This window comes from Solanum tuberosum, unplaced genomic scaffold, assembly GCF_000226075.1.
Source record: "Solanum tuberosum cultivar DM 1-3 516 R44 unplaced genomic scaffold, SolTub_3.0 scf00433, whole genome shotgun sequence".
Lineage (NCBI taxonomy): Eukaryota > Viridiplantae > Streptophyta > Magnoliopsida > Solanales > Solanaceae > Solanum > Solanum tuberosum.
Genome location: NW_006239356.1, coordinates 394,302 through 420,398, shown reverse-complemented (window position 1 = coordinate 420,398; position 26,097 = coordinate 394,302). Strand labels below are relative to the sequence as shown.

At 33.5% G+C, this 26,097-nt stretch overlaps 5 protein-coding genes and 1 long non-coding RNA gene across 7 annotated transcripts in view; 5 read left to right on the top strand and 1 right to left on the bottom strand.

Moving 5' to 3' along the window:
- Positions 1 to 1,456, top strand: part of LOC102595964 (uncharacterized) — a 3,538-nt gene extending 2,082 nt beyond the window's left edge. The window contains exon 4 of the mRNA XM_015303397.1: positions 1,417 to 1,456. Coding sequence (XP_015158883.1) covers positions 1,417 to 1,456 — 40 coding nt within the window. The remainder of the gene's footprint in view (positions 1 to 1,416) is intronic.
- Positions 1 to 4,916, bottom strand: part of LOC102591640 (THO complex subunit 4A-like) — a 19,690-nt gene extending 14,774 nt beyond the window's left edge. The window contains exon 1 of the mRNA XM_015303409.1: positions 4,866 to 4,916. The gene's annotated coding sequence lies outside the window, so the exon portion shown is untranslated. The remainder of the gene's footprint in view (positions 1 to 4,865) is intronic.
- Positions 4,917 to 9,254: 4,338 nt separating this feature from the next.
- On the top strand, positions 9,255 to 12,755 carry LOC102591090 (putative pentatricopeptide repeat-containing protein At5g59900). 2 transcript variants are annotated; one of them, XM_006363323.2, is made up of 3 exons: positions 9,255 to 11,776; positions 11,883 to 12,229; positions 12,722 to 12,755. In XM_006363323.2, the coding sequence occupies exons 1-2, from the start codon at positions 9,335 to 9,337 to the stop codon at positions 11,958 to 11,960; spliced, it is 2,520 nt and encodes an 839-aa protein (XP_006363385.1). In that variant the 5' UTR covers positions 9,255 to 9,334; the 3' UTR covers positions 11,961 to 12,229; positions 12,722 to 12,755. The 2 variants fall into 2 exon arrangements, with proteins under 2 accessions (XP_006363385.1, XP_006363384.1); XM_006363322.2 differs by having other exon boundaries at positions 9,255 to 12,229.
- LOC102590734 (uncharacterized) lies at positions 12,023 to 15,130 on the top strand. Its single transcript, XM_006363321.2, has 7 exons — positions 12,023 to 12,079; positions 12,516 to 12,651; positions 12,821 to 12,942; positions 13,024 to 13,077; positions 13,821 to 13,884; positions 13,967 to 14,100; positions 14,720 to 15,130. The coding sequence occupies exons 1-7, from the start codon at positions 12,023 to 12,025 to the stop codon at positions 14,891 to 14,893; spliced, it is 741 nt and encodes a 246-aa protein (XP_006363383.2). The 3' UTR covers positions 14,894 to 15,130.
- A 1,985-nt stretch (positions 15,131 to 17,115) lies between these two features.
- Positions 17,116 to 18,544, top strand: LOC107058084 (uncharacterized). The gene is made up of 3 exons (XR_001471764.1): positions 17,116 to 17,250; positions 18,014 to 18,067; positions 18,208 to 18,544. It is a non-coding gene; the product is annotated as an uncharacterized lncRNA (long non-coding RNA).
- A 3,471-nt stretch (positions 18,545 to 22,015) lies between these two features.
- Positions 22,016 to 22,870, top strand: LOC102590388 (histone H2A). The gene is made up of 2 exons (XM_006363320.2): positions 22,016 to 22,297; positions 22,459 to 22,870. Exons 1-2 carry the CDS (start codon positions 22,088 to 22,090, stop codon positions 22,693 to 22,695), a joined length of 447 nt encoding a protein of 148 aa, XP_006363382.1. The 5' UTR covers positions 22,016 to 22,087; the 3' UTR covers positions 22,696 to 22,870.
- The last annotated feature ends 3,227 nt before the right edge of the window (positions 22,871 to 26,097 follow it).

The window sequence follows — 26,097 nt, the reverse complement described above, 5'->3', positions numbered from 1 at the left end:
CACAAAATAACTCGATCGATCTTTAATTTTTACTAAACGACTTAGTTTATACTTAATAATCCACAAAATAACTCGATCGATCTTTAATTTTTACTAAACGACTTAGTTTATACTTAATAATCCACAAAATAACTCGATCGATCTTTAATTTTTACTAAACGACTTAGTTTATACTTAATAATCCACAAAATAACTCGATCGATCTTTAATTTTTACTAAACGACTTAGTTTATACTTAATAATCCACAAAATAACTCGATCGATCTTTAATTTTTACTAAACGACTTAGTTTATACTTAATAATCCACAAAATAACTCGATCGATCTTTAATTTTTACTAAACGACTTAGTTTATACTTAATAATCCACAAAATAACTCGATCGATCTTTAATTTTTACTAAACGACTTAGTTTATACTTAATAATCCACAAAATAACTCGATCGATCTTTAATTTTTACTAAACGACTTAGTTTATACTTAATAATCCACAAAATAACTCGATCGATCTTTAATTTTTACTAAACGACTTAGTTTATACTTAATAATCCACAAAATAACTCGATCGATCTTTAATTTTTACTAAACGACTTAGTTTATACTTAATAATCCACAAAATAACTCGATCGATCTTTAATTTTTACTAAACGACTTAGTTTATACTTAATAATCCACAAAATAACTCGATCGATCTTTAATTTTTACTAAACGACTTAGTTTATACTAATAATTCACAAAATAACTCGATCGATCTTCAATTATTGTTAAATTACTTAGTTTATACTTAATAATTCACAAAACAACTCGATCGATCTTCAATTATTGTTAAATTACTTAGTTTATACTTAATAATTCACAAAACAACTCGATCGATCTTCAATTATTGTTAAATTACTTAGTTTATACTTAATAATTCACAAAACAACTCGATCGATCTTCAATTATTGTTAAATTACTTAGTTTATACTTAATAATTCACAAAACAACTCGATCGATCTTCAATTATTGTTAAATTACTTAGTTTATACTTAATAATTCACACAATAACTCGATCGATCTTCAATTATTGTTAAATTACTTAGTTTATACTTAACAATTCACAAAATAACTCGGTTGATCTTTAATTTTTACTAAACGACTTAGTTTATACTAATAATTCACAAATAACTCGATCGATCTTCAATTATTGTTAAATTACTTAGTTTATACTTAACAATTCACAAAATAACTCGGTTGATCTTTAATTTTTACTAAACGACTTAGTTTATACTAATAATTCACAAATAACTCGATCGATCTTCAATTATTGTTAAACGACTTAGTTTATACTTAATAATTCACAAAATAACTCTATTGATCTTCAATATCAATGCGTAGTAATCTTAATAATTATAAAAATTGTCCCAACAACTATTAGAGTTGTTAGTCAACTATGCGAAGTTGTTGGACAACTGTGAGAAGACGTTGGACAATTAAAAAGTTGATGGAAAAACTAAAGCAGTTGTTTAATAATGTGCAATTAATTGAAAAACTTGACCCCTTCAACTGTATCCGTTGTCCAACAACTTTTGAAGTTGTTGGTATACATCTAATAAAAATCTTAACTACATAATTGTTTGAACTAATCATAGCATCTGTAAATACATGTTATGCATACGATAATAACTCATGAAACTACACCATTTCTTTTCTTTGAAACCATTTCTCCTATAGTAGGTACTCGTTTCAGCCGCTTCCTTCCCAGTTTAGTTTTCTTTTCAGGTGGAGGTATTACTCTCTCTAAAATTTCCAGAGGAAGATTCCAAAATTCTTCAGCTGGCACTGGATAGATTGGATCTGCATATGCAAGTATATATGACTCTACCTTATAATACGGAGAAGAGTACTCATAAATCATCTTGCCATATTCATCTCCAAATTTGTGTCTGAGCGCAGCCATAGCATGTTGACAAGGTATTTTATCCAAGTCAAACTCTTGACACGAACATATTTTACTTCGAAGATGGACCATTGCGATTTCATTGTCCGCGGTGACGCTGAAGGTGTCTTCATCAATTTGATGGACCAATAATTTATTTCCCAGATTCTTATTAGCCATTATTTTAGTTTCAGCTGAAGGAACGAATGTGGTTTTTAACTTGGCGTGTGCCATTCTTCTCTCATGAAATTTTTCCGACCATCTCTTGCTTATATCATTGAACAAGGCAATAATGGGAAATTCTCTTGCTTCATTGAACATTGCATTAACAGACTCAGCAATATTTGAGGTCAATACATCATATCTGAAATATAAGAATTCAAAAATATCAAAAATTAAAATACAAACTATTGCTTAATAATTCACAAAATAACTCGATTGATCTTTAATTTTTACTAAACGACTTAGTTTATACTTAATAATTCACAAAATAACTCTATTGATCTTCAATATCAATGCGAAGTAATCTTAATAATTATAAAAATTGTCCCAACAACTATTAGAGTTGTTAGACAACTATGCGAAGTTGTTGGACAACTGTGAGAAGACGTTGGACAATTAAAAAGTTGTTGGAAAAACTAAAGCAGTTGTTTAATAATGTGCAGTTAATTGAAAAACTTGACCCCTTCAACTGTATCCGTTGTCCAACAACTTTTGAAGTTGTTGGTATACATCTAATAAAAATCTTAACTATGTCCAACAATTTCTCAAAAAAGTACTCATATGCGGCATCACATTCCTTATCTACTACACAAAATGCAACAGGAAAAACATGATTTTCTGTATCCTGTGCGACAGCAGACAACAAAACTCCATCGTAACGACCTCTTAAGAATGTTCCATCAACGGCTAAAACTTTTCTCATATGCACAAACCTCTTAATCCAAGCTTCATAAGATGCAAAAAAATATTTGAACCTTCCCTTGTCATCAATCTTTAACGATGTCTTGCTTCCTTCATTTATAGTCATAAGCATATGACGATAACCTAACCATCTAGAACTGCATATCCCGTGCTCCGGTGTCCCTCTTATCATAGCATTTGCTATCTCACTGCTTTTCCAACACTTCCAGTAACTAATCTTGCAGCTCAAATCTGCTTGCACTATATTTTTTATGTCTTTTGTGGAGGGACCTTTTCCATTCAAGTAATTAGGTTGTATGTATTCTGCAATGACATCTGCTGAGGCATGTGGATGATGACTTGTAAGGTGTTGTGCCCCACATGAGTGAATGTTGCGATACTTTGTAATTTCAAATCTATTACAACTTTTAAGTTTTGTAGCTCGCAACCACCAATCACAATTCTGATCTACACATCTAGCACAATACACATCTTTAGAACTCTTCACAGATTTGAATCTTTGATCTTTCTTCACGGAAGCAAGCTTCAACAATTTAGTTAATTCTTGCTTGTCCTTGAAAATTTTACCCTTATAAAAATCTGTGCCGTCATCATCTGTGTAGCGGCTACCTTGTGTTGATATCGAATGTAGTGAAGCTTCCTCATTTATAGGAATATCCATTGTAACAGGATGCTCTTCATCATTTACAACTGAATTTGTAGTCTCTATAATCTTCTCAACCACAGATATCCTTAAAATTGGCCTACTTTGATCATCTAAAAAAATCGCAAATCAAGATCGTTTCTTATCCTAGAAGGAGCTCCTTTTTGCTTTTCAATAAAGCCAAGCATGTAACTAATAGAGAGATCATTTTTATCACAATCTAATTCAAACCTAGAAACAATGATGTCAACTAATTCATCGTACGTAACATTCTCGCTTATCTTTATCGGTACTGTCTCTCGACCCTTCGAACGCCAAGTATAACGAGTAGGATTCTCCACCCATTCACCATGTAAATCAACTCCTATTATTATATGGTCTTCCATAGAGGGAAACAATACCTGGAGACATCACAAGTAAGACATTCATCAAAGAACTACAAAAATTGCAAAAGAACATTGATTACTTGTTTTACATCTATTTAGTTACCTCACAACTATCAACAATTGGCATAAAAGTTTAGTAGCTTTGGAGACTGCTATAATTCTTCAATTATTTATTTCAACAATTAATACTTTGCCCACAATTATATTACTTGTCCTAAAAATTAATCAGTTGACCAACAACTGAACACAACTGTCAAACAACTGCAGTAGTTGTTGGGAAAACTTCTATAATCGTCCGATAACTACAGACAGTTGTTGGACAACTTCTATAATCGTCCGATAGCTACAGACTGTTGTTAGACAATTTCTATATCTGACAGAGATGTTTATTTATTTCTACAAACAACTTCAGCAGTTGTCCAGACAACTACGAAAGTTGTTGGCTGAAATAATCAAATTAGATTTAATAAACCTAGATGAAGAATGGACACAAAATAATTTTTATATTTATCAATAATTCTCTTTTGAGTTAATTTCAAGATCAAACAGAACCAATGCAATGCAAAAAGTTCAAAAAATTTTGGTATCCATTTTCACAAAATTTTCTTGATAGATCTTCTCATAAATCACATATATGCTTACAAATTAAGAATGATGAGGATGAAGAAAAAGAAGAAGAAGGGAATTGAGAAGCATACTTCAGCCTCGTTGAAGACTTGGTAGTTGTCCTTCAGGCTCGTTGTTGAAGACGCTGCAAGTGAGAAAAAAGTACCGCCTTTTTTCTTCTCATATATTTTAGTGAAATTTTAGATATTTTGAGGTAAAAATATAGGGTAAAAGTGTAAAAGTTAAAAGTTTGGGGCTGTTGAGGAAAGATTTTTTAATTTCCTTAATATTAATTATATATTTGTCACTTCTACGTAATATTTAAAACTTGGAGGACTCCTACCTAATTAACAAAATACTTTGTCACTTTTAATACACTATCCCGAAAGAGAAGGTAGAAATTGAGAAAGCTGGGTAGGGTTTGAACTTTGAGAGGACAAGAAAAGAAGCTCGCTCGTACTAACGCCGTTTCGTTCGGGTTAAGTAGTATCTTTGTCCCCAGTTACTTGTCAATTTTTAAATTGGTAAACCAATTAAAAAAATTATTATGAACATAAGATTTTCAAAAAAAATTACATTTTTCAAAATAATTAATTAAGGATATAATAGGTAAAAAAAAATAACTTTTCTTAATTTATCAAAATAAACAAGTAAATAGAGACAACTAAAAAAAAAAGTGAATAAGTAATTAGAAACAACTAAAAAAAAAGAGTGGAAAAGTAATTAGGGACAAAAGGAATAGTAGATTGGTTTTATAAAAAGGGGATTGGATGGAAACAAGTTATTTCACCATGTATATGATAACTTAGAGCCCGTTTGGATTGGCTTAAAAAAAGTAGTTTTTAACTCAAAAATAAAAAGTCAAACTGAAATGACTTTTAAGTCAAAAAATAAAAAATAGGGGGAGATCTACTTTTGGTTTCTGACTTATTTTAAGTCATTTTTTACTTATTTTAAGTCATTTTTTACCTTGTCAAACACTTCGTAACCTATTTTAAGTCATTTTTTATATTTGTCAAACACTTTCAGAAATCAAAAACTGATTTAAAAGTAGGTTTGACTAACTTTTAAGCCAATTCAAACGGGCTCTTATTTTATCAATAAAGTGTAATTATGAGATAAATAATTTTAAGATAGTCTAATATTACCTTCAATCAAATGCATGATAAAATAGTCCAACATTGTTATTATCATATCTAATACCTCAAGTCAAACGACTCGAAGGAGACAAGGGTATCGTGGTGTAGTTGGTTATCATGTCAGTCTAATAGACTGAAGGGGGGAATATAGTTTGCTAGCATGTGAGTTGTTTTTTCCCGAAATTACTTTTCCTATTTTACTTTGGGTAAATTGCACCAAATGACACATATAATGTTGAGGTGTTTGGCGGAGTTAGTTTGTGATAATAGTTATCATTTTTTATTTAAATAGTGTTGTTTAAAGCTTCTTATGGTAGGAGATATAAGCTTTCAGTTGGGTGATTCAACACTTTTGAGGTAGATTGTGGAGTATTGATTTGTTGAGAGATTCCTTAGACTAAATGAATAGGTGATTTAGAATAGACTTTACACAGCCTAATTCAGACAAAAGATCTAAGCAAATTAGAAGTTCTATGATTTAAAATTTATGATTGTCGAAAAGGTGTTGATGAAGCTATGGCCTATGAAAATGGTCATGGGGTTTGAAAAGAAGGACAAACTTAACCTTAAGGGTTCGTTTGGTTTGAATATAAGTTATGCTGGGATAAGTTAAGTTGGGATTAGTTATACTGGGATTATTTATCCTGACATTATATCTTATTGATTATTTGGTTTGTTGTACTAAAAATAATGACCATGGCATATTTCTCAAAAAATAAGTGGTTTGATTACAAAAATACCCTCTTATTTTAGCTTTTTTTTACATATATATTTTTGGTAGAGTTTAAAACCCAATCCATCCAAGATAGAAAACCCACCAGTAACTCATTTTAAAAATAAATCTCACCTATCCACATAGTCCTTCCAATCTTTTCTTCCTTGACCTTCTTGAATACACATGTAGACGTGAGAAACAAACCATTCTCCATTTTCATTTTCAGACGAGAAGTACTAAACACCCATTTACTTATTTAGTCAAAAAATAAAAGAGTAAAATTAGCAGAACACGATAAAAAAATTGAAATCTCGATAAGTATCCATGTACAGAAATGTGGTAAAACAACCAATTTTGGCACATATTATAAATGACACAAATTAAAAAAATGGAATCTTGATAAATTCCCACATACATAAATGTGTTAAAATAATATTTTTTGCACACATTATGGAAGAGAAAGATCAAAAAATGAAATCTTGATAAATAGCGCAGCCACATTCAAAAATATGTTTAAATACCAAATCTTTGCATATAAATTATTAAAGACAAATACACGAACATTTTTTTCAACCTAAGAGGTAACGTGACAATTATTAAAGCGGGAGTAAAGTTTCATAAGCAGCCCTTGTGAAAGGTTATCAAATTAAATGATTTGAAGGGTAGTTTTGTCATTTAATAAGTTTATCCCATGATAAATTATGATGGGATTATTATACCACCCCTTGAGAGGGATAACTTATCTCGATACTCTTTATTAATTTCAGGATAAGTTATCCAAAACTTCCCAACCAAACACTAAATCCGTCACACCAAACGGCCCCTAAGTTTATTGGTCTGATTGAGGTGCTACAATGCACTGGTGAGGTAGCTATGAGTTGTCCTTGCCTCCGGGACTATTAGATGTGCACTCGATATTTCTTGTGTCTATGTTGACGAAGTATCTAACTAATCCCAAATAATTTGATGAGACACGATATAGTTGGATCTGAATATGACTTTTGAGCATATAGTTATTTCAGATAGACAGATTCAAAAATTGAGGTCCAATGAGATAACATCAATGAAGGTGTAAAACAGGCATTGTTCGATGAAGAAGGCCACCTGAGAGACCAAGGTAGACATGATATCCTCATATTTTTGGTAGTCTAAATACTTTTTTTATTTATTTATTTTTATGTTTGAAGATGAATGTATATTTTATGGTGGATGATTTCGCATGATTGTTTTGAGTTTTTTGTGTTTTTTTTTTCTTTTTTGCCCTTTCATGTAGCTATCTATCATTTCTTACTTGTGGAGATGAATAACACGATTCTTGAGGTGATCAAATAGGTTTTGGGTGAGTTTTAATTTAAAAAAAAATAAATTTGATTAAAATCAACATTCTAGGTTAACAAGCTCGAATTCAAATGTTGACAATTTTGTTAGTTTCATAAGGTATTTTTGACTTTGTTGAATGATTGGTGTGACTCCCAAGGAGTTGGGAATTATATGAGTCATTGATTGAATTTTGAATGTTAAGGAAGTTAAGTTTAGCCGTGATTATTTTTTGGTCACACGACCACAAATCAGTGATATGATGATTCAACAAGTTCGAAAGATAATTTCTAATCAATGTGAATGGTTGATTTCTTTTTGTGGGTTTCAAATGAATTTGGAGGGTCTGTTCGAAAAGTTTGTGAAGTTGGATTGTTGTTGATTTTTGCTGCTATTTGGCGCCTTTTTCACTTTGCGATTCAAGATGATACACTTGTGACAATTGGTTCAAATATTAAGCGTAGATTTTGCGAGATGTTATAAGCCCAGATTGAAAAACTTTCAACTTAGAGTCATCCTTAATAATATTGGCAAGGTATAAACAATATAGAGTCCATATGTTGTTATTAATGTAATGACTATCAAGCTTTCAATAGAGACTTCATTTCAATAAAAGGATACAAAATTGAATATGGTCGAGTGATTTTAGGAGAAAAATCAGTAATTGGGAAGAGGAAAGATAAAATATGATTTTTCTACAAGTACTAAAAAGCAGTCGAGATTTTAAAAGCAAATCCCACTAAACATTAGTTACGATTCATAATTATGTAAAATTATAGTTGTATTAAATGATATATTAGTAATGTTTGCCAAGTCACGTAATTTTTCCTTTTAATTGGATCAAGGTAGATAAGAACAATATTTTTTTTATTCGGCCTTCTAACTGACAAGGAGAAGAACAATTTTGTCCCCATGTTTGCTATTTTTTATTTGAATTATTTGAGGGAAACCAATTGTCATATTAATAAATTGATCACTCACAAAACATTAATCTTCAATTTAAAAAAGATAGACCGTCTACTTTTAAAATCACAAAGACGGTATACAATAGTAAAATCAACTACATTTACACATAAGAATTGCAAATTATAATTTTAATATGTATGCAATATTATAAATTGTTCAAAGTACAAATAATCACAAAAACACACACGCACGCGCGCGCGCACACACACACACATATATATATATATATATATTTGTTATTTCAATTAATAAATGTTAAATATCTCACATTTCAAATATTGTAATTGATTTATTTAACAACAAAGAACTATCTCTAAATAATAACATTTATAGGCTAATTTATTTAAATAAATTTATTAATATAAATATAAAACATAAAATCAAGAAAATAAATAAAATGATACTTTTACACAAATTACTATTTTTTATCTAGCAAAATATTCTAATATGTATGATGTGCATATTTTAAAAATTAAAGTAGTAATTTAGTCTATCTTAATTAATCATATGTATTTCATATTCTTAAGGAAAAGAATTGTTTCTGAAGAACTACACCACTAAAATATTTGCAGTTTCACCCAATAACATCCATATAACTCCACAACTGCCCCCTCATCAAATTAAAAGTAGCATTTCTGCCCCTCAAATTTACAGATTTCTCAAAGGGTACTCACAAACTAAGCAACGCCTCCATCAGCCCAGCGATTCAAGCCTGCTCAAAATGAACCCTTCCCTTCGCCGGAGCAGGCAATTCTCCGGTCACATTCGCCACCGGCGAACTATTTCCACAACGCGCAAATTCAACAACCAAGGAAACGACAAAAACTTCATAGCAACTCTAAATGAAATCGTTCGGAGCAAACGGAGCTGGAATATAGCACTGAACAGCACCATTTCCACCAGACTGAAAAACCATCACGTAGAGCAAATTCTAATTCAAACCCTTGATGATTGTAGGTTGGCTTTACGGTTCTTCAATTTTCTTGGCCTTCACAAGAACTTTTATCATTCAACAATATCGTTTTGCATTCTAATACATTCCCTTGTTCAGTCCAATCTTTATTGGCCTGCTACTTCACTTTTGCAGACCCTATTGCAAAGAAAAGTGAACCCAAGTTTTGTTTTTGACAATTTGTTAGATGTGTATAAAAGATTCAATTTTGGTCACACTTTGGGTTTTGATTTGCTAATCCAAAATTATGTTCAGGATAGGAGAGTAATGGATTCTGTGTTGATTGTTAGGCTTATGATGGAGCATTCATTAGTACCAGAATTAAGGACTTTAAGCACTGTGCTAAATGGGTTGATTCGAATAAGACGGTTTGATTTGGTTTTGCAATTGTTTGATAATGCAGTAACTTTGGGTGTTAAGCCTGATGAGTATATTTATACAGCTGTGCTTAAAAGTTTGTGTGAGTTGAAAGATTTTGAAAAGGCTAAGGAAATGATGAATTGGGTTGAGAGAAGTGGGAGTAAAGTGAGTGTTATTTTACACAACATATTGATTCATGGGCTCTGTAAGGATGGAAGAGTTTGGGAAGCTGTTGAAATTAAAAGTTTGTTGATTAGCAAAGGATTGAATGCTGATACTGTCACATATTGTTCTTTGATTTTGGGGCTGTGTAAAGTGAATGAATTTCAGCTTGCTCGAAGGTTAGTGGATGAGATGTTGGGGCTGCTTTTGGTTCCTCGTGAGGCTGTAGTGTCGAGTGTTGTTGACGGGTTGAGGAGAGAGGGTGATTGTGTAGCTGCTTATAGATTAGTTGATATGACAGGGAAAGTTGGAGTTGTGCCCAATTTATTTGTTTATAATGCATTGCTTAATTCTTTGTGTAAAGGTGGGAAGTTGGATGAAGCAGAGTCTCTTTTTAATAGAATGGAGGATAAAGGGTTGTGCCCAAATAGTGTAACTTATTCCATCATGATTGACTCTTTCTGCAAGCAAGGGAGATTAGATGCTGCAGTTCTTCTTTATAATAGAATGCTTGATAATGAGGTAGAATTAACCATATACCCTTACAATTCTCTCATCAATGGCTATTGCAAGGCTGGAAAATGCAGTGCGGCGGAATCTATCTTTAATGAGATGATTGATAAAGGATTGACCCCAACTGTTGTAACCTATACTTCATTGATAGATGGCTACTGCAAGGAAAGAGAAGTGCAGAAGGCCTTTAGGCTTTACCATGAGATGACTGGCAAAGGAATCTCACCTAATACTTTCACTTTCACTGCACTAATCTCTGGTTTTTGCCGTGCACACATGATGGTAGAAGCAAGTAAGTTATTTGATGAGATGGTGAAAATGAATGTAACTCCTAATGAGGTCACTTATAATGTCTTGATTGAAGGGCATTGTAAAGATGGAAACACCATAAAGGCTTTTGAATTGCTAGATGAAATGTTGAAGAAGGGTCTCGTTCCTGACACATATACGTACAGATCTCTGATAACTGGACTTTGTGCAAAAGGTCAAGTATCTGAAGCAAAAGAGTTTGTTGATGACCTTCAAAACCAGTGTCATTATCTGAATGAAATGTGTTTCTCTGCTCTCTTACATGGTTATTGTAAGGAAGGAAGATTAAAGGATGCACTAACCACTACTGATGAGATGATAGAAAAGGGAATAAACATGGACCTTGTGTGCTACGGTGCACTTATTTATGGAACTCTAAAGCTTCATGATTGGAAATATTTATTAAATATAATGAAGGAGATGCACGACCGAGGAATGAAGCCTGATGAAGTAATATACACTAGCATGCTTGATGCATATGGAAAAGTTGGTGATCTTAAAAAAGCTTTAAAATGCTGGGATATAATGGTCAGTGAAGGATGTTTCCCAAATATGGTGACGTATACTGTGATGATAAATAACTTGTGCAAGGCTGGATTAGTAGATAAAGCAGAGATATTCTACAAGGAAATGTTAGCTAAAGGGTTGACACCTAACCAGTTCACATATAGTTGTTTCCTTGATTATCTCACTAGTGAAGGGTACTTGGTAGAAGCTAAACAGCTTCACGATGCAATGCTGAAAGGGTACCTTGCAAATACTGTGACATACAATATTATTATACGGGGTTTGTGCAGATTAGACCAAATTCAGGAAGCGATGGATATTTTGCTTGAAATGGAGGACAATGGTATCTCCCCAGATTGCGTAAGTTACTCAACTATCATTTATGAATTCTGTAGGAGGGGTGATCTGTTAGGAGCAAGAGGCTTGTGGGAATCCATGTTGACTAATGGTCTGAAGCCTGATGCAGTGGCTTATAACCTTTTCATTTATGGTTGCTGCATCGCTGGAGAAATGTCCAAGGCATTTGAATTGCGTGATGAGATGATAAGAAGTGGTCTGAAGGTGACTCATGCAACATATGCTTCTTTAATCCATGGAACCTGAAAAATGGGGCAGTCCACCAGATCTGCTAGCGCTGCTGCAAGGATCATTTACTTTGATCAAGTAATGACTATCAAAATTCAGGATATTTGTACAGGACGTGATCATGTCAACCTTTACTCTAAAATGCCTCATCCATGAATAGTTCAACGTCCTGCCTTTTTATATGAGGACATGAACTAAGAGTTGGGCATCTTTAGAACTTCAAGGGAGGTAGTTTAACAATTTTTATTTTTTTTCTTTTTCCTGTATATTTAAATCCAATTGTGTAACATAGGAAGTATTGGGAGGCAATATAACAATCTTCAAGTTCTGGATAATGAACACCCAACGTGTGCTGCTTGTATTGTCTATGAGTTAGTAAAGACCCTGATGTGTTTCTTCCTACTTCCTGTTGCTTGTTCAATTATAACTTAAAAATTTGTTTTCTACTCAAATTAGATTTTTCATTTATCTCCAGCTGATCTTCATGGCTCGGCTGTTTTTCCTTCTCTTATAGAGCATAGTGCAGTATTTGGAGTATATCAGAGGGTCTCCATATTACTTGGAGAGATGTTACAAAATAGCTTCCAATATTTACTTTTACATTTTAGTTGAGTGTCTTTTTGCCAGTGGTTTCAGGAGAGGCCATGCATGTATGTCTCTGTGTGTTTGTATTTTCTGTAACTACCATGAGTTATCATGACTGTTTTATTTTTTTTGTAGACAGGGGAAACCCGCAGCCGCTACCCTTTGAGTGTGCACAGGGTAAAACGCTCCTATGCAATAGCTCGCAAACCACATAGGAGATGTAACCCACACTAGGCAAACCCGGTGCGACAAGCTCGACCCAGAAGGCAAACCCCTTGCTTTCACTGGCAAGGGGTTTCGAACTTGAGCCTCCAACATGGAAGTCCCAAGTCCAAACCGCTGGGCCACCCGGAAGGGTGAGTTATCATGTCTGTTTTCACTATTAATAGCTGATAATACACCTTTTTTTTTATATTTTCAGAACTTTATTCATACAGGCAACTGTTAATATGCTGTTGATGTTAATATCTGCAAGCTGGTATTCTAATCAGGTACGCAAAGAGTGTCCAGATGCTTTAAATTTCAAGAGTTGCTTGTGTTCCACATCGTGAAATTTCTTTCTTTTTTCTGTGGGCTTTTGTTGCACGCTGCTAGGAGTCCCATTATGAGACATGTCATGCAATCTCTTACTCACAATACTCTAGCTGATGAGGCAGTGTGCATGTTCTGTTAACTTATAGAGGTGTAGGAGCTACATTTATTCCTTAAAACTATCAGTAGATCAGTTCACAATATCACTGAAGATGTCACTTCATTCCAACTTGAATTCTTGAGCTTATCTAAGTGTTTGTGTGTTTGTGTATTATATAAAGGATATAGAATCACTTATCTGGTATCGTGGATATAACCGTGTGGTTACCATAAAGTTGATGATTCAACAAACATTTTCGAAACCCCTTGGGGGTTGGCCTTCTAGGTCGACCTCGTTGCACGGGGCATGTTTAGTGCGGTTTACCTCTCCTGTGAGTTATTGCAAAGGAGTGGAGTTTACCCGGTGCGCACGCAAAGGGAAGCAGTTGCGGTTCCCTTGTCATCAAAATAAAAATTAAGGATATAGAATTTGTGTCAGATGGAATTGGACTAACGAGATTTTAACTTTTTGTTCCTTGTCAAGACGTTTTGAATAGGTGGTGTTCCTTGTTTTATTTTGTGCTTTCTTTGTCTAACTCAATTAGTTATGTATAGCTTCCTGTATTTGTTCACATTTATACTTATGTTATACTTATGTTGTCAGCTTCAAAAACTAAAAGTGGAGTCAGTGTTGTTGCATTATCTCTCCCAATTGAAGGTCCTTCAAGGTAAAGCTAGTTTTGTAGCTAATTTGTAATAAATATGAGTTTTGTAAAGAATGGAGTTACATTTACAATGACCTCTCTGCAGGATTAGAGTTGAGAATGGCTACTAGTACAAGATTGAGAACTTGCTTGTATAGCTTCACGTCACCAGGTGCTCCCATGTACCCAACAAGAGCTGTCCGCCATGCAGCATGGGATGCATTAGATTTGCTATATCCTGTTGAGTAATCTCTCCATTATCTGAATAAAGCTCATGATTTAATATCATTACTGCGTCGTATTCTGGACAATTTATGGATTGATGTAAGATGTATTTACTTTTCATCTGTGCATGAGATGTTTAACGGTGTAGCGAAGTATCTTGATGCACAATGCACCTAGGAAGTAGATAAAGAATTACAGAAACAATAGTTCAGATTCCTTTGGGGTATCTTCAAATAAAAGATATTCTGGTCTTTATCAGTTTTTTCTTTGAGAGTCAGAAATGCAGCTTGAACTTTAAGCTGCATATATTTTTGGACTAGCTTGTAACATCTTGTGCATAGCTGTTGAGAAGAAAAGTCCGGGCTAGAAGAGTTAAAACCTAATCTGGAACTGGTGATATTTTTGTTAGTGGGTGGTATACAAAGATAACTTCTTAGAAAAGCTGTTTCAGTTACTTTGCCAGTTTGTGGTAAACGTGGAATCCTTTGTTAGCCTCTGTATTTTCTTTTCAACATGGAAGCTTATGATTGCCGTTAGCATTAGAGAATATCGCAAGCTTAGGAGTTTTATCGTCTTCCTCTTCATCTTAAGAGTTCCATTTTTTCCTCTAACGTGATTTAATGTCTTGCTTCAGGTCGGACGATACCCTCGGCATATTATAAGTCTCTTTTTCCGTTTGCTGTATCCTTGGTATTGGCCTTCATTTTGGAACTTTATAAAGTCATGCATTCTGGCCGTGTTCTATTCTCTTTTGAGGTTAATATTTTCTAGTTGGGATAAAGTGAGGAGTAGACCAAAGGAGCAATGATGTCGCCCAATGGTGTTCGAGTGCGGAGTAATGTTGTATGTTTTTTATTCAAGAAGTTTCGTTCTTGATGAATCAAAGGTTTTTTTTCTGCATGTAATTATGATATTGGGAATTATTGTTTTCGGAAGCATGGTGGTGTAGAACGATATACATGTAGAATTGTTCTTATTGCCACTGTAGCGCATATACTACTTGTATGCTTTTACTTTTCTTAGTTCAGGTTGTAGGTGAAGAAAATGCCAGGATCCTCTTCAGTATTCATTCTGATTTTAGCTCAACTCAGGGGTTTGGTTGGTGGATTAAGGGATCAAAGTTATAAATTGTGGATTATCTTACGTTATGTTTGGAACACACTTTTTTGGGGGGTTGGCGGGGTGCAATTGAAGAGAACTTTTTATTAATCACCAAGTAGACTTGAAAATCAAGGCTCAAATATCCAGTGGGCAATTCTGAGAGACTGAAAAACTACCCCTCCATTTCATTATTCGTCTGGTTTTGACTTGGCATGGCATTTTAAAAAGTAAAAAAAAAAAAAAACTTTTAAATTTGTGGTTAAGAAGTAAAGATATATAGAATGAAGTAAAAAGATATTAATTTTGTGGTCTTAAACTTGTTAGAATTGAAGAGTTGTTAAAAAAGGAAAGAGCATTTATTTTGAAACGTGCTTTATCCTACAACAAAGAAATCACAAAACCCCAAAAGAGAGAAGTCTGTTGTGTTGAACTTTAATGCAAATAGCGGCGTTGAGCCTATGTAGCATGCCTTTGAAGATGGAGCTCGGTTGTGATGCAACCATTGGTTTCTCTCAATCCAGAGGCTGTAGACAGTTGCGGCTAAGAGGTCTTCTGCTTGTAGCATTTGCCATTCTTTCTCCCAAAGTCGGATACTTCTATTGCGCTTGAACCATTGCATAGCTTTTTGCACAACCCATTTCGAACAAGACATGTCTTAGGCTTTTAGTTAGGGGACTTTTTTTTATACAGATGCATATGTATGTCATCACTGGCATGCCCCATCTTAGTAGTTCTTTCCAGCAGTGCCATCTAGAGGTGATTTATCTGCTTTTGGGCTAGATCATGTAAGCCTCTTTAATATGAAACTTCCCATGCTTGATCAACTGAGTGCCATCGTCCCAATATTCTCATATGATGCTTGCTTTGAGAATCATTTACTTTGATCAAGTAATGGCTATCAAAATTCAGGATATTTGTACAGGACGTGATCATGTCAACCTTTACTCTAAAATGCCTCATCCATGAATAGTTCAACGTCCTGCCTTTTTATATGAGGACATGAACTAAGAGTTGGGCATCTTTAGAACTTCAAGGGAGGTAGTTTGACAATTTTTTCTTTTTTTTTCTTTTTCCTGTATATTTAAATCCAATTGTGTAGCATAGGAAGTATTGGGAGGAAATATAACAATCTTCAAGTTCTGGATAATGAACACCCAACTTGTGCTGCTTGTATTGTCTCTGAGTTCGTAAAGACCCTGATGTTGTTCTTCCTACTTCCTGTTGCTTGTTCAATTATAACTTAAAAACTTGTTTTCTACTCAAATTAGATTTTTCATTTATCTCCAGCTGATCTTCATGGCTCGGCTGTTTTTCCTTCTCTTATAGAGCATAGTGCAGCATTTGGAGTATATCAAAGGGTCTCCATATTACTTGGAGAGATGTTACAAAATAGCTTCCAATATTTACTTTTACATTTTAGTTGAGTGTCTTACAAAATAGCTTCCAATATTTACTTTTACATTTTAGTTGAGTGTCTTACAAAATAGCTTCCAATATTTACTTTTACATTTTAGTTGAGTGTCTTACAAAATAGCTTCCAATATTTACTTTTACATTTTAGTTGAGTGTCTTACAAAATAGCTTCCAATATTTACTTTTACATTTTAGTTGAGTGTCTTACAAAATAGCTTCCAATATTTACTTTTACATTTTAGTTGAGTGTCTTTTTGCGAGTGGTTTCAGGAGAGGCCATGCATGTATGTCTCTGTGTGTTTGTATTTTCTGTAACTACCATGAGTTATCATGACTGTTTTTTTTTTTTTGAAGACAGGGGAAACCCGCAGTCACTACCCTTTGGGTGTATATAGGGTAAAACCCCCGCTCGACCCAGAAGATAAATCCCTTGCTTTCGCTGGCAAGGAGTTTCGAACTTGAGACCTCCAATATGGAAGTCACAAGCCCAAACCACTGAGCTACCCCGAAGGGTTTGTTATCATGACTGTTTTCACTATTAATAGCTGATAATACACCCTCTCTTTTTTTATTATTTTCAAAACTTTATTCATACAGGCAACTGTTAATATGCTGTTGATGTTAATATCTGCAAGCTGGTATTCTAATCAGGTACGCAAAGAGTGTCCAGATGCTTTAAATTTCAGAGTTGCTTGTGTTCCACATCGTGAAATTTCTTTCTTTTTTCTGTGGGCTTTTGTTGCACGCTGCTAGGAGTCCCATTATGAGACATGTCATGCAGTCTCTTACTCACAATACTCTAGCTGATGAGGCAGTGTCCATGTTCTGTTAACTTATAGAGCTACATTTAAACAATCAATAGATCAGTTCACAATATCACTGAAGATGTCACTTCGTTCCAACTTGAATCCTTTTACGGTTTGTGAAAATGCTAGCTGTCACTATCCCATCTACACTTAATGCTGTAAAATTTGGTCAAAATTGATAAACCATTTCAACATGTCTAAATTGGAAATATTAGAGAGTAAGGTCTCCATGTTCTGTGTTATTAAGGAGAATAACATTCACATGTCTTGTGTGTGTGTATTAATTATATAAAGGTTATAGAATCACTTATCTGGTATCGTGGATATAACTGTGTGGTTACCATAAACTTGATGATTCAACAAACATTTTCGAAACCCCTTGGGGGTCGAGCTCTTGTTTAGTGTTGTTTACCTCTCCTATGTGGTTTATGAGCTATTGTAAAGGGAAGCAGTTGCGGGTTCCCTTGTCATCAAAATAAAAATAAAGGATATAGAATTTGTGTCAGATGGAATTGTACTAACGAAATTTTAACTTTTTGTTCCTTGTCAAGATGTTTCGTGCTTTCTTTGTCTAACTCGATTTGTTATGTTGATTTTATCATTTGCAGATTCATGTAGAGCAGAGATGGTACAACTGCCGCATTTTAGAAGAGTATCATAGGGTTGAATTTCTCCCATTTCTAATCACTTTTAGTTTTTTCGGGTCCTTAATCATTCTTTTCTTGTGCTGCGCCTATAGTTGGTTCTTGTGCGCTTTTATATTTTATCTCTTACATTGTCTTTGTTCCTTGTGGCAATACAGAGCAAGTTGACTCCATATATTGAAAAAAGGATTATCAACAATTCACCAAGTTGAGATCGGCTCTTTGTTCTCTATTCAGGTCCATCTACACACTCAAATGACAATGAGATTGGTCTTCAACTTACTATTTTTCCTCTGTTTAGTAAGCAGGAGCATAATATGCAGCAATCTTCTATTGAAGCTGTAGCTTGTGTTCTCAGCTCTTTTTTCGTAAAGGATTGATCTCAGCAATTTATGTCTTGAGAAGCAACCCTCTATTTTTTTATGTAATACACAGCAATAACCCCAAAAAAAAATGGATGTTAATGTAATTATCGAAACCATTTCACATGTACTCCATCACTTTAGAAATTTAAAACTAAAATTTACAATTGTATCTTTTAACGGGGGCCGTTTGGTTACCGTATAAAAAGTTATATTAGTTGTACTATGTTTGGTAGAAGTTTTTTATTAGGTTGAAAAGTCAACATAACTTATAGTACTATATTTGGTTAGTAGGGTTCTAAATGTTGTATAAAACTTATTCATCTAATAATTTTATATTTTGTCTGATTGTGTTTTTTGTAATCCTATATAATTAATACCAAGATAACTTATGAGGGAATCTATGTATAAGTTATGCTGGATAGAAGGTGGAATAAGTTATGCGAGTATTAGTTATAAGTTGTACTATGTTTGGTAGAAGTTTTTTATTAGGTTGAAAAGTCAACATAACTTATAGTACTATATTTGGTTAGTAGGGTTCTAAATGTTGTATAAAACTTATTCATCTAATAATTTTATATTTTGTCTGATTGTGTTTTTTGTAATCCTATATAATTAATACCAACATAACTTATGAGGGAATCTATGTATAAGTTATGCGGGGTAGAAGATGGAATAAGTTATGCGGGTATTAGTTATACATGTATTAAAAAAGTAAATTACACATTTACCCCTATTAATTTATTTTTAAATCATTAATTATTGAGAACTTTATCTAACTATACAGTTTTCCTAACTTTTCTTTTCTTTTATTTTTTAAACCCGAACCTTTTTTGTAAATACTTTATTAATATTATAAATTGGATTGTAAATATTTTGACGGCGAATATGTTAATCATATATAAGTGTTATTTATTATTAAATAAAGAGAAAAGACATAAAATCCCCCTGAACTTGTCCGCACAATTTACTTTAGCATTTTAACTATACGAGTGTTTAAATATCCCCTTAACATCTTTTAAGTGATTTTTTTCAACCCTCCCATCACCAGCCCAGTTGAAGGCTGAGTGTTGTTGAGTCACACACGTTTTCATTCATCCACGTGTACATTAACTAAATTCCTAATTAATTGCTTAAATCTCCATAATAATTATTTTTTTAATATTGAGCCAAAAATTAAACTCATCATTGAATTTACTCCTCAATATACAAACTATAATTCAAATTTCAATTGCATTTTCAGTTTAGTTACACCGTACCACCTTCGTCAAAAATTTAAAAAATTATTTGCATAAAAATGAAAAATTATTAATGAATTGGGCGAAATCTCCATAGTTAATCCTTTGCCAACTATATCTTTGATCCTTTTTTTTTAATGGAAATCAACTTCATTCTGATAACGCTTTAAACTGATAGATCTAATAATCTTCTTTGATGTCAAAAATGGGGTCGATGAATCAAACACCAAAATTTTTGTAAAAAAAAGAAGAGATGATTAAAAATAGAAAAGAAAAGAAGAAGAAAAAATGTGGAAGAAGTTATATTTGGGAGTAAATGTTTACTTGAACTAAATGAAAAAGAATAAAAAAAGAGAAAGAGATATGAGAAGAGGAAAAAGAAATGAAGAAGAAGATGCAGAAAAAGAAATATATAGAGAGAAAAGTTAATTCAAAATAAAATATTATAAAATTAGTAAAATAAGTTATTAAGTATGTTATCCAATAAAAATATGACATGTGTCAGTATTTTGGTGTCTTTCCTTTTTCACGCGCTTATGGAAAGTTGGTGATACAAATTTTGCCACGTCACTCTTTAAGGGGTAATTAAATTCAATTCAAATTAAATTAGGGGGATAAAGAAACACTTGTATAGTTAAAGTGCTAAAGTAAGTTGTGCGGACAAGTTCAGGAGGGATTTTATGTCTTTTCTCTTAAATAAATTCCACATACTTAATTAACATGTATTATTATTTTGTTTAGAACGTGAATTTATACCTAATTCATATATTTGGTATATTAAAAATATATAAACAAATATATACAATATATTGATAGAATATTTGCATTATATAAAATAGGATATTATAATGTACTTGAAATATATTAATGATATTTTCAAAAATAGCAAAAAGAAAAAACAAAAGTCTCAGTTAAGTATAGAGGGAGAACTTTTTTTTTTCTTTACTTGGTTTTTTATTCAAAAAGAGGGAGAACTTATACTGTTTGTTTACTTATCTATATGTAAATAATATATATTAATTTACAACAAATTCAATATTTAATAGTTAATAATTCATATATTATAATTTCTACATAACTAAATAATATCCGCATGACTAAACCCAACATAACTAAACCCTGCTTAACTAAACCTTACATAACTAATACCCGCATAACTAAACCCTGCATAACTAATACCTGCATAACTAATACTCCCTCTGTCCCAATTTATGTGACTTACTTTTCTTTTTAGTCAGTCCCAAAAAGAATGATATATTTTTATATTAAGTAATAATTTTACTATAAAATATATATTTTACCTTTAATAAAATAATTTACAGCCATACAAATTTCTATCATTCATTTTGGACCACAAATTTTAAAAGTCTTCATTTCTTTCTTAAACTCCGTGTTGAGTCATACTATCTCACATAAAAATGGAACGGAAGGAGTACCTGCATAACTCTAACCAGTAACCAAACAGGCCCTAAAGACCTTAATCTTTTAAATATTCCTCATCATTTCTCAAAAACACATTTAATAAGTAAGGTTAACTTAGTAAATTACTTTCTCTGTCCAACAATACTTGTTCACTATTAATTTTGCATGTTTCTTAAAAAACTATAAATAAAATGATAATTTTATTATATCACCCATTGAATATAGTAATAAATACAATGTCTTGGAAAATATAATAAAGAAATGACTATAATTAATTGCAAAAATTATACGAAAGATACTATAAATTGCAATTTTTTGCATACTAATATGATGAAAAAATAATCGTAAAATGTTGGCCAAAGTTCTTATCGTTTGCATCTAAAAAGAAAACTATGACAATTAAAAGTGAACGAAGGAAATAGTTTTTAGTAATGAAGTGAAAATCAGATGATCATCATTGTAGGAGTAATAAAGGTCTTTATGGATATACGACAATTGATATTAATTACTCTCTTTAATATCTATACGGTTTAGCTGCTATTATGCGAAAATTGCTACCGCTAATTGAAATAAACAAAACGTCTGAAATCTCAAAATACAAGTGTTATTGTCTTAAACCTGCATCGAAACAACCAAATTTTCTCGTCCCCTTCTTTTGATAACGAACAATTTTATATTATTAATGCATTTTAAGAGAATTAAACTTTAAGGTATTCTATGAATTCGAAAAGGGCAAAATATTTCAGGCGGGAGAAAGGCTTTTTAACCTTAAACAACACTCAAATTCACACACTCCGCTTCCTATTGGTCCATTTGAAATGACACGGATCGAAACATATTGAATGTACACCGTCGGATTAAAGATCAATCCAACGGCTGTAAACAAACATCCGAAAAACCAAATGACAACCAAAGATCTCTATAAAAACCATCCGCAGATTCTTACCCAATTCATCATCTCTCCGACAATCAATTATCTTTTTCAAATCAAACAAAATAAAGAAGCAGTTGTTGAAATGGAGTCTACCGGAAAAGTGAAGAAGGGTGCCGCCGGCAGAAGGGGAGGAGGCCCAAAGAAGAAGCCTGTCTCCCGGTCTGTAAAGGCCGGTCTTCAGTTCCCCGTTGGAAGAATCGGAAGGTTTTTGAAAAAAGGCCGATACGCTCAACGTGTTGGTTCTGGTGCTCCCGTTTACTTGGCCGCCGTTCTTGAATATTTGGCTGCTGAAGTAAATTTCCCTTCCTTCCCTCCAGCTTTGTTAATGTGGTTCAATTAGGATCTAGGGTTTCAATTATTTGATTGGTTGTTCTTATTTTTGTGTTGAAATTCTCTTATAGGTTGAAATTCATGTTGGGTATCTCACAAGTTTTGATTTTGTTTGATTTATAGGTGTTGGAGTTGGCTGGAAATGCTGCTCGTGATAACAAGAAGAACAGAATCATCCCAAGGCACTTGCTTTTGGCTGTGAGGAATGATGAAGAACTTGGGAAACTTCTTGCTGGTGTAACAATTGCACATGGTGGTGTTCTTCCTAACATCAACCCAATTTTGTTGCCAAAGAAGACTGGAGGTGAAAAGGCCCCTAAATCTCCATCCAAAGCTACCAAATCTCCTAAGAAGGCTTAGATTCTATTAGGGTGTTGGTTTTTTTGGATCTTCTGTGTATGTAATTCTGTTGTTAGAAGCTGTTGATTGTCCTTGATGGATATTAAAATGGAATTAGTGGAACTACTGTTAGATCTTTGTTAGTTTTTTTCTCAATTATCAATCAATGAAACCCCTTGTTTCGACTTTACAATTTCATTTCCTCATTTCTCTGTTTTTGTCTGTTGCCTTTTTCTAGATGTTGTTAATGTTGAAGGAATCACAACATCAATATAAAGTGGGTGTTTCTGGTCAAATGGTTAATAAGAAAAAATCCACTTTTTTAATTTCTGCTAATACTCCTGCCCAGCTTATTGAGGATATTAAAATTCTTACTGGATTTTCTCACTCCCTCTTCCCTATTAACTATCCGGGATGCCCTATTTATTCGGGAAGAAAGAAAATTACCTACTTTAGTAGTATGGTCTCCAAAATTGTCAACAGAACTCAAGGATGGTTGGGTAATTTGCTCTCTATGGGTGGCAAAGTTGTTCTTATTAGATCAGTGTTGCATTCGATGCCCTTACATATCATCTCTGTGGCTCATCCTCCGAAGACTATTCTTGATCTTATTGAAAATTCTCTTGCTAACTTCTTCTGGGGGTCCTCGGAAGGCAAGAGAAAATACCATTGGATCTCTTGGAAAAAACTTTGCTACCCCAAAATAGAAGGGGGAGTGGGGTTCAGATCTCTCCATGACATTTGTAATACTTTTGCGGCTAAAGCTTGGTGGAACTTTAGAACTCAAAATTCTCTTCTCACTAAGTTCTTAGAAGCCAAATATTGCAAAAGAATTCATGCTGTTGCCAGGAAAAAGAATTATTCTCAATCTCACATTTGGAGAAGGCTCATGGATGCCAGGAATGATTGTGAACATAATATTCTTTGGAAAGTGGGCAATGAAAATCTTTCTTTTTGGTGGGATAATTGGACTAACAGAGGGGCTCTTGCTATGTTGGTGGACCAAAGTACTCATTCGAAGAATACTAAGTCTCTGACTTTCTTAATTCTAATCACTGGAACACTAGTAAGCTTCATGAAATTTTACCTTCTGATTTAGTTGTTCACATTTTAACTATCAAGATCTTTGCAGGTAATCAAGACCATGCTGTCTGGACACCTGAACACACAGGCTCTTTCTCCTCAAAATCTGCCTGGAATGCTCTTAGACAATCTAATGGCTCCTCCCCGACTTCTAAAAATATTTGGCATACAAAATTGCCTTTCAAAATTTCCTTTCATATGCTTAGACTCCTTAACAATAAGTTGGCTTACAGATGATTCATTATCTCGTTTTGGTGTGCAGGGACCTTCCAAATGTTTTTGTTGTCACAATGGAATGAATGAGGACATCAACCACCTGTTTAGCTACGGTCAAATAGCGGAGAAAGTTTGGAAATTTTTTGAAGATACTTTGGGACTGCTCTAGCCTAATTCTGATAGCATTCGTACTAAGCTTATGAGATGGTGGCGTATTAAATCCACCAATAAAGTGCTTGAATTGACCACTCAATGCCTTCCTTCTGTGATTTGCTGGGAATTATGGAAACATAGATGCACTTATAAATATGAAGGCACCAAAATTTACTCTGGTAACATTATTCATCAAGCTACATACCACATCCATTTGATCCTCACTTCCCAGTTCCCTTCCCTAAAGTTTCCCACAAAATTTCGAAGCATTTGTCGGATGATGGAGAATATCAAGCCTAAGCTAGATATCACCCCCGTCCTGTGGAGTAAGCCTAATTACGGAGAATACAAGCTTAATGTTGACGGTTGCTCTAAGGGTAATCCAGGAAGTGCCGGTGGTGGAGGTATTTTGAGGAATCATATGGGTCATATGATCATGGCTTTCACAGCATATTTTGGTCACTCTTTTAACAACTTGGCCGAGGCACGGGCTATCAAGATTGGATTGAAATGGTGTATTGATCACGGTTTCAATGTTCTTACGATAGAATCTGATTCCTTGACTGTGATTAACATGATCAACAAAGCTACAACTATAACATGGAGCATTAAGGAGGAAATTAATGACATCCATAATATGACTCCAAAGGGAAATTTTCAGTTCATTCATATATTCAGGGAGGGAAATAACACTGCTGATCTCTTGGCCAACTATGCGGAGCTTGATAGGAAAAATGACTTCTTCACTGAAACTATACACTTACCAAGGAAGATTGTAGCCACTATGAAGAATGATGAAGAAGCTCGTCCAAACTTCAGAATCAGATTAAGGAAAAACACTTTTATCTTCGACCCTGGTTGAGCTCTAGGTACCCTATACTAGACTTTTTTGGAAACCTAACTGTACTAGGAACAATCTTCCTCTTTTGCTTTATTTTTGGAAGCTAAAATTGTAAGAATGGCTTACCATTCTAGCTACTCTTGTATGAGGTAAGGTTTGGTCCTCCTCTGTAACCTTTTACTTTGAAATAGAATCTACTTTACTGTTGAAAAATAAAATAAAAATATAAAGTGGGAAAAAATGATACTTTGATTCTCTCTACAATTGAGAGCCATGTTCATTTGCCTTTTATCATGGTGTTTGTTTAGTTTTTGACTTTTCAGATGTCAGATCTTGGCCATTGAAAGCTAATGATTTCTTATTGGGGCATATGAAAAAGAAATTAACTTCATTCATTTTAAGCATAGCTTGGTGTTGCAATCTAGTCTAGATACTAGTGTTTAATAGAGGAAACTGCATTTCTTAGGTAAATTCTAGTTGGCAAGTTCAATCGGATAGGCACCTAAGTTGAAGCATTTTTCGATCAAACTGTTAACCCAGTAATTAAAAACACACAAATTACAATAACCAACGGTTCTTGATGCTTAATTGCTAGATTAACATAAACACGGTGACTTGTCACATAAAATTATGAGTGGATGATATTTGACTAAGAACTCTTTGATGTGGATGATGCCAGTAGGATGAGGGAGCTTTTGTGATCGAATTAGTTAAACGAGTGATTGAGGAAGAGTTCTTGATGTCCAGACAATGAACAAAGTCATGGATCAATAACAAACTTAGGAGTTTTGAATAAGATATTGGTTCAGGTTATGCGAACAACGTAATGTCCTTAAAATCGGGTCTTAGTCCTTGGAACATATAGATATTAAAATCAGATATGTTCAAGGTCCATCCCGCAACAACTAGTTCATCTGAAAGAAGTTTCACCTTTCTAAGGTATTGTTGTAATACTGAGAGCGTCTTGTTTGAGGTTCTGCAGTTGCATATGGAGATTAAAAACTTGAGTGTTTGAAGTGAAGGAGAAGGACAAAATAATATTGAAGAATAAGAAACTACGTTATTACTAGATAATACTACAAATATGGAAATCACATAGAAACAGCAATAATAGAGGAAAACTTCTCCAA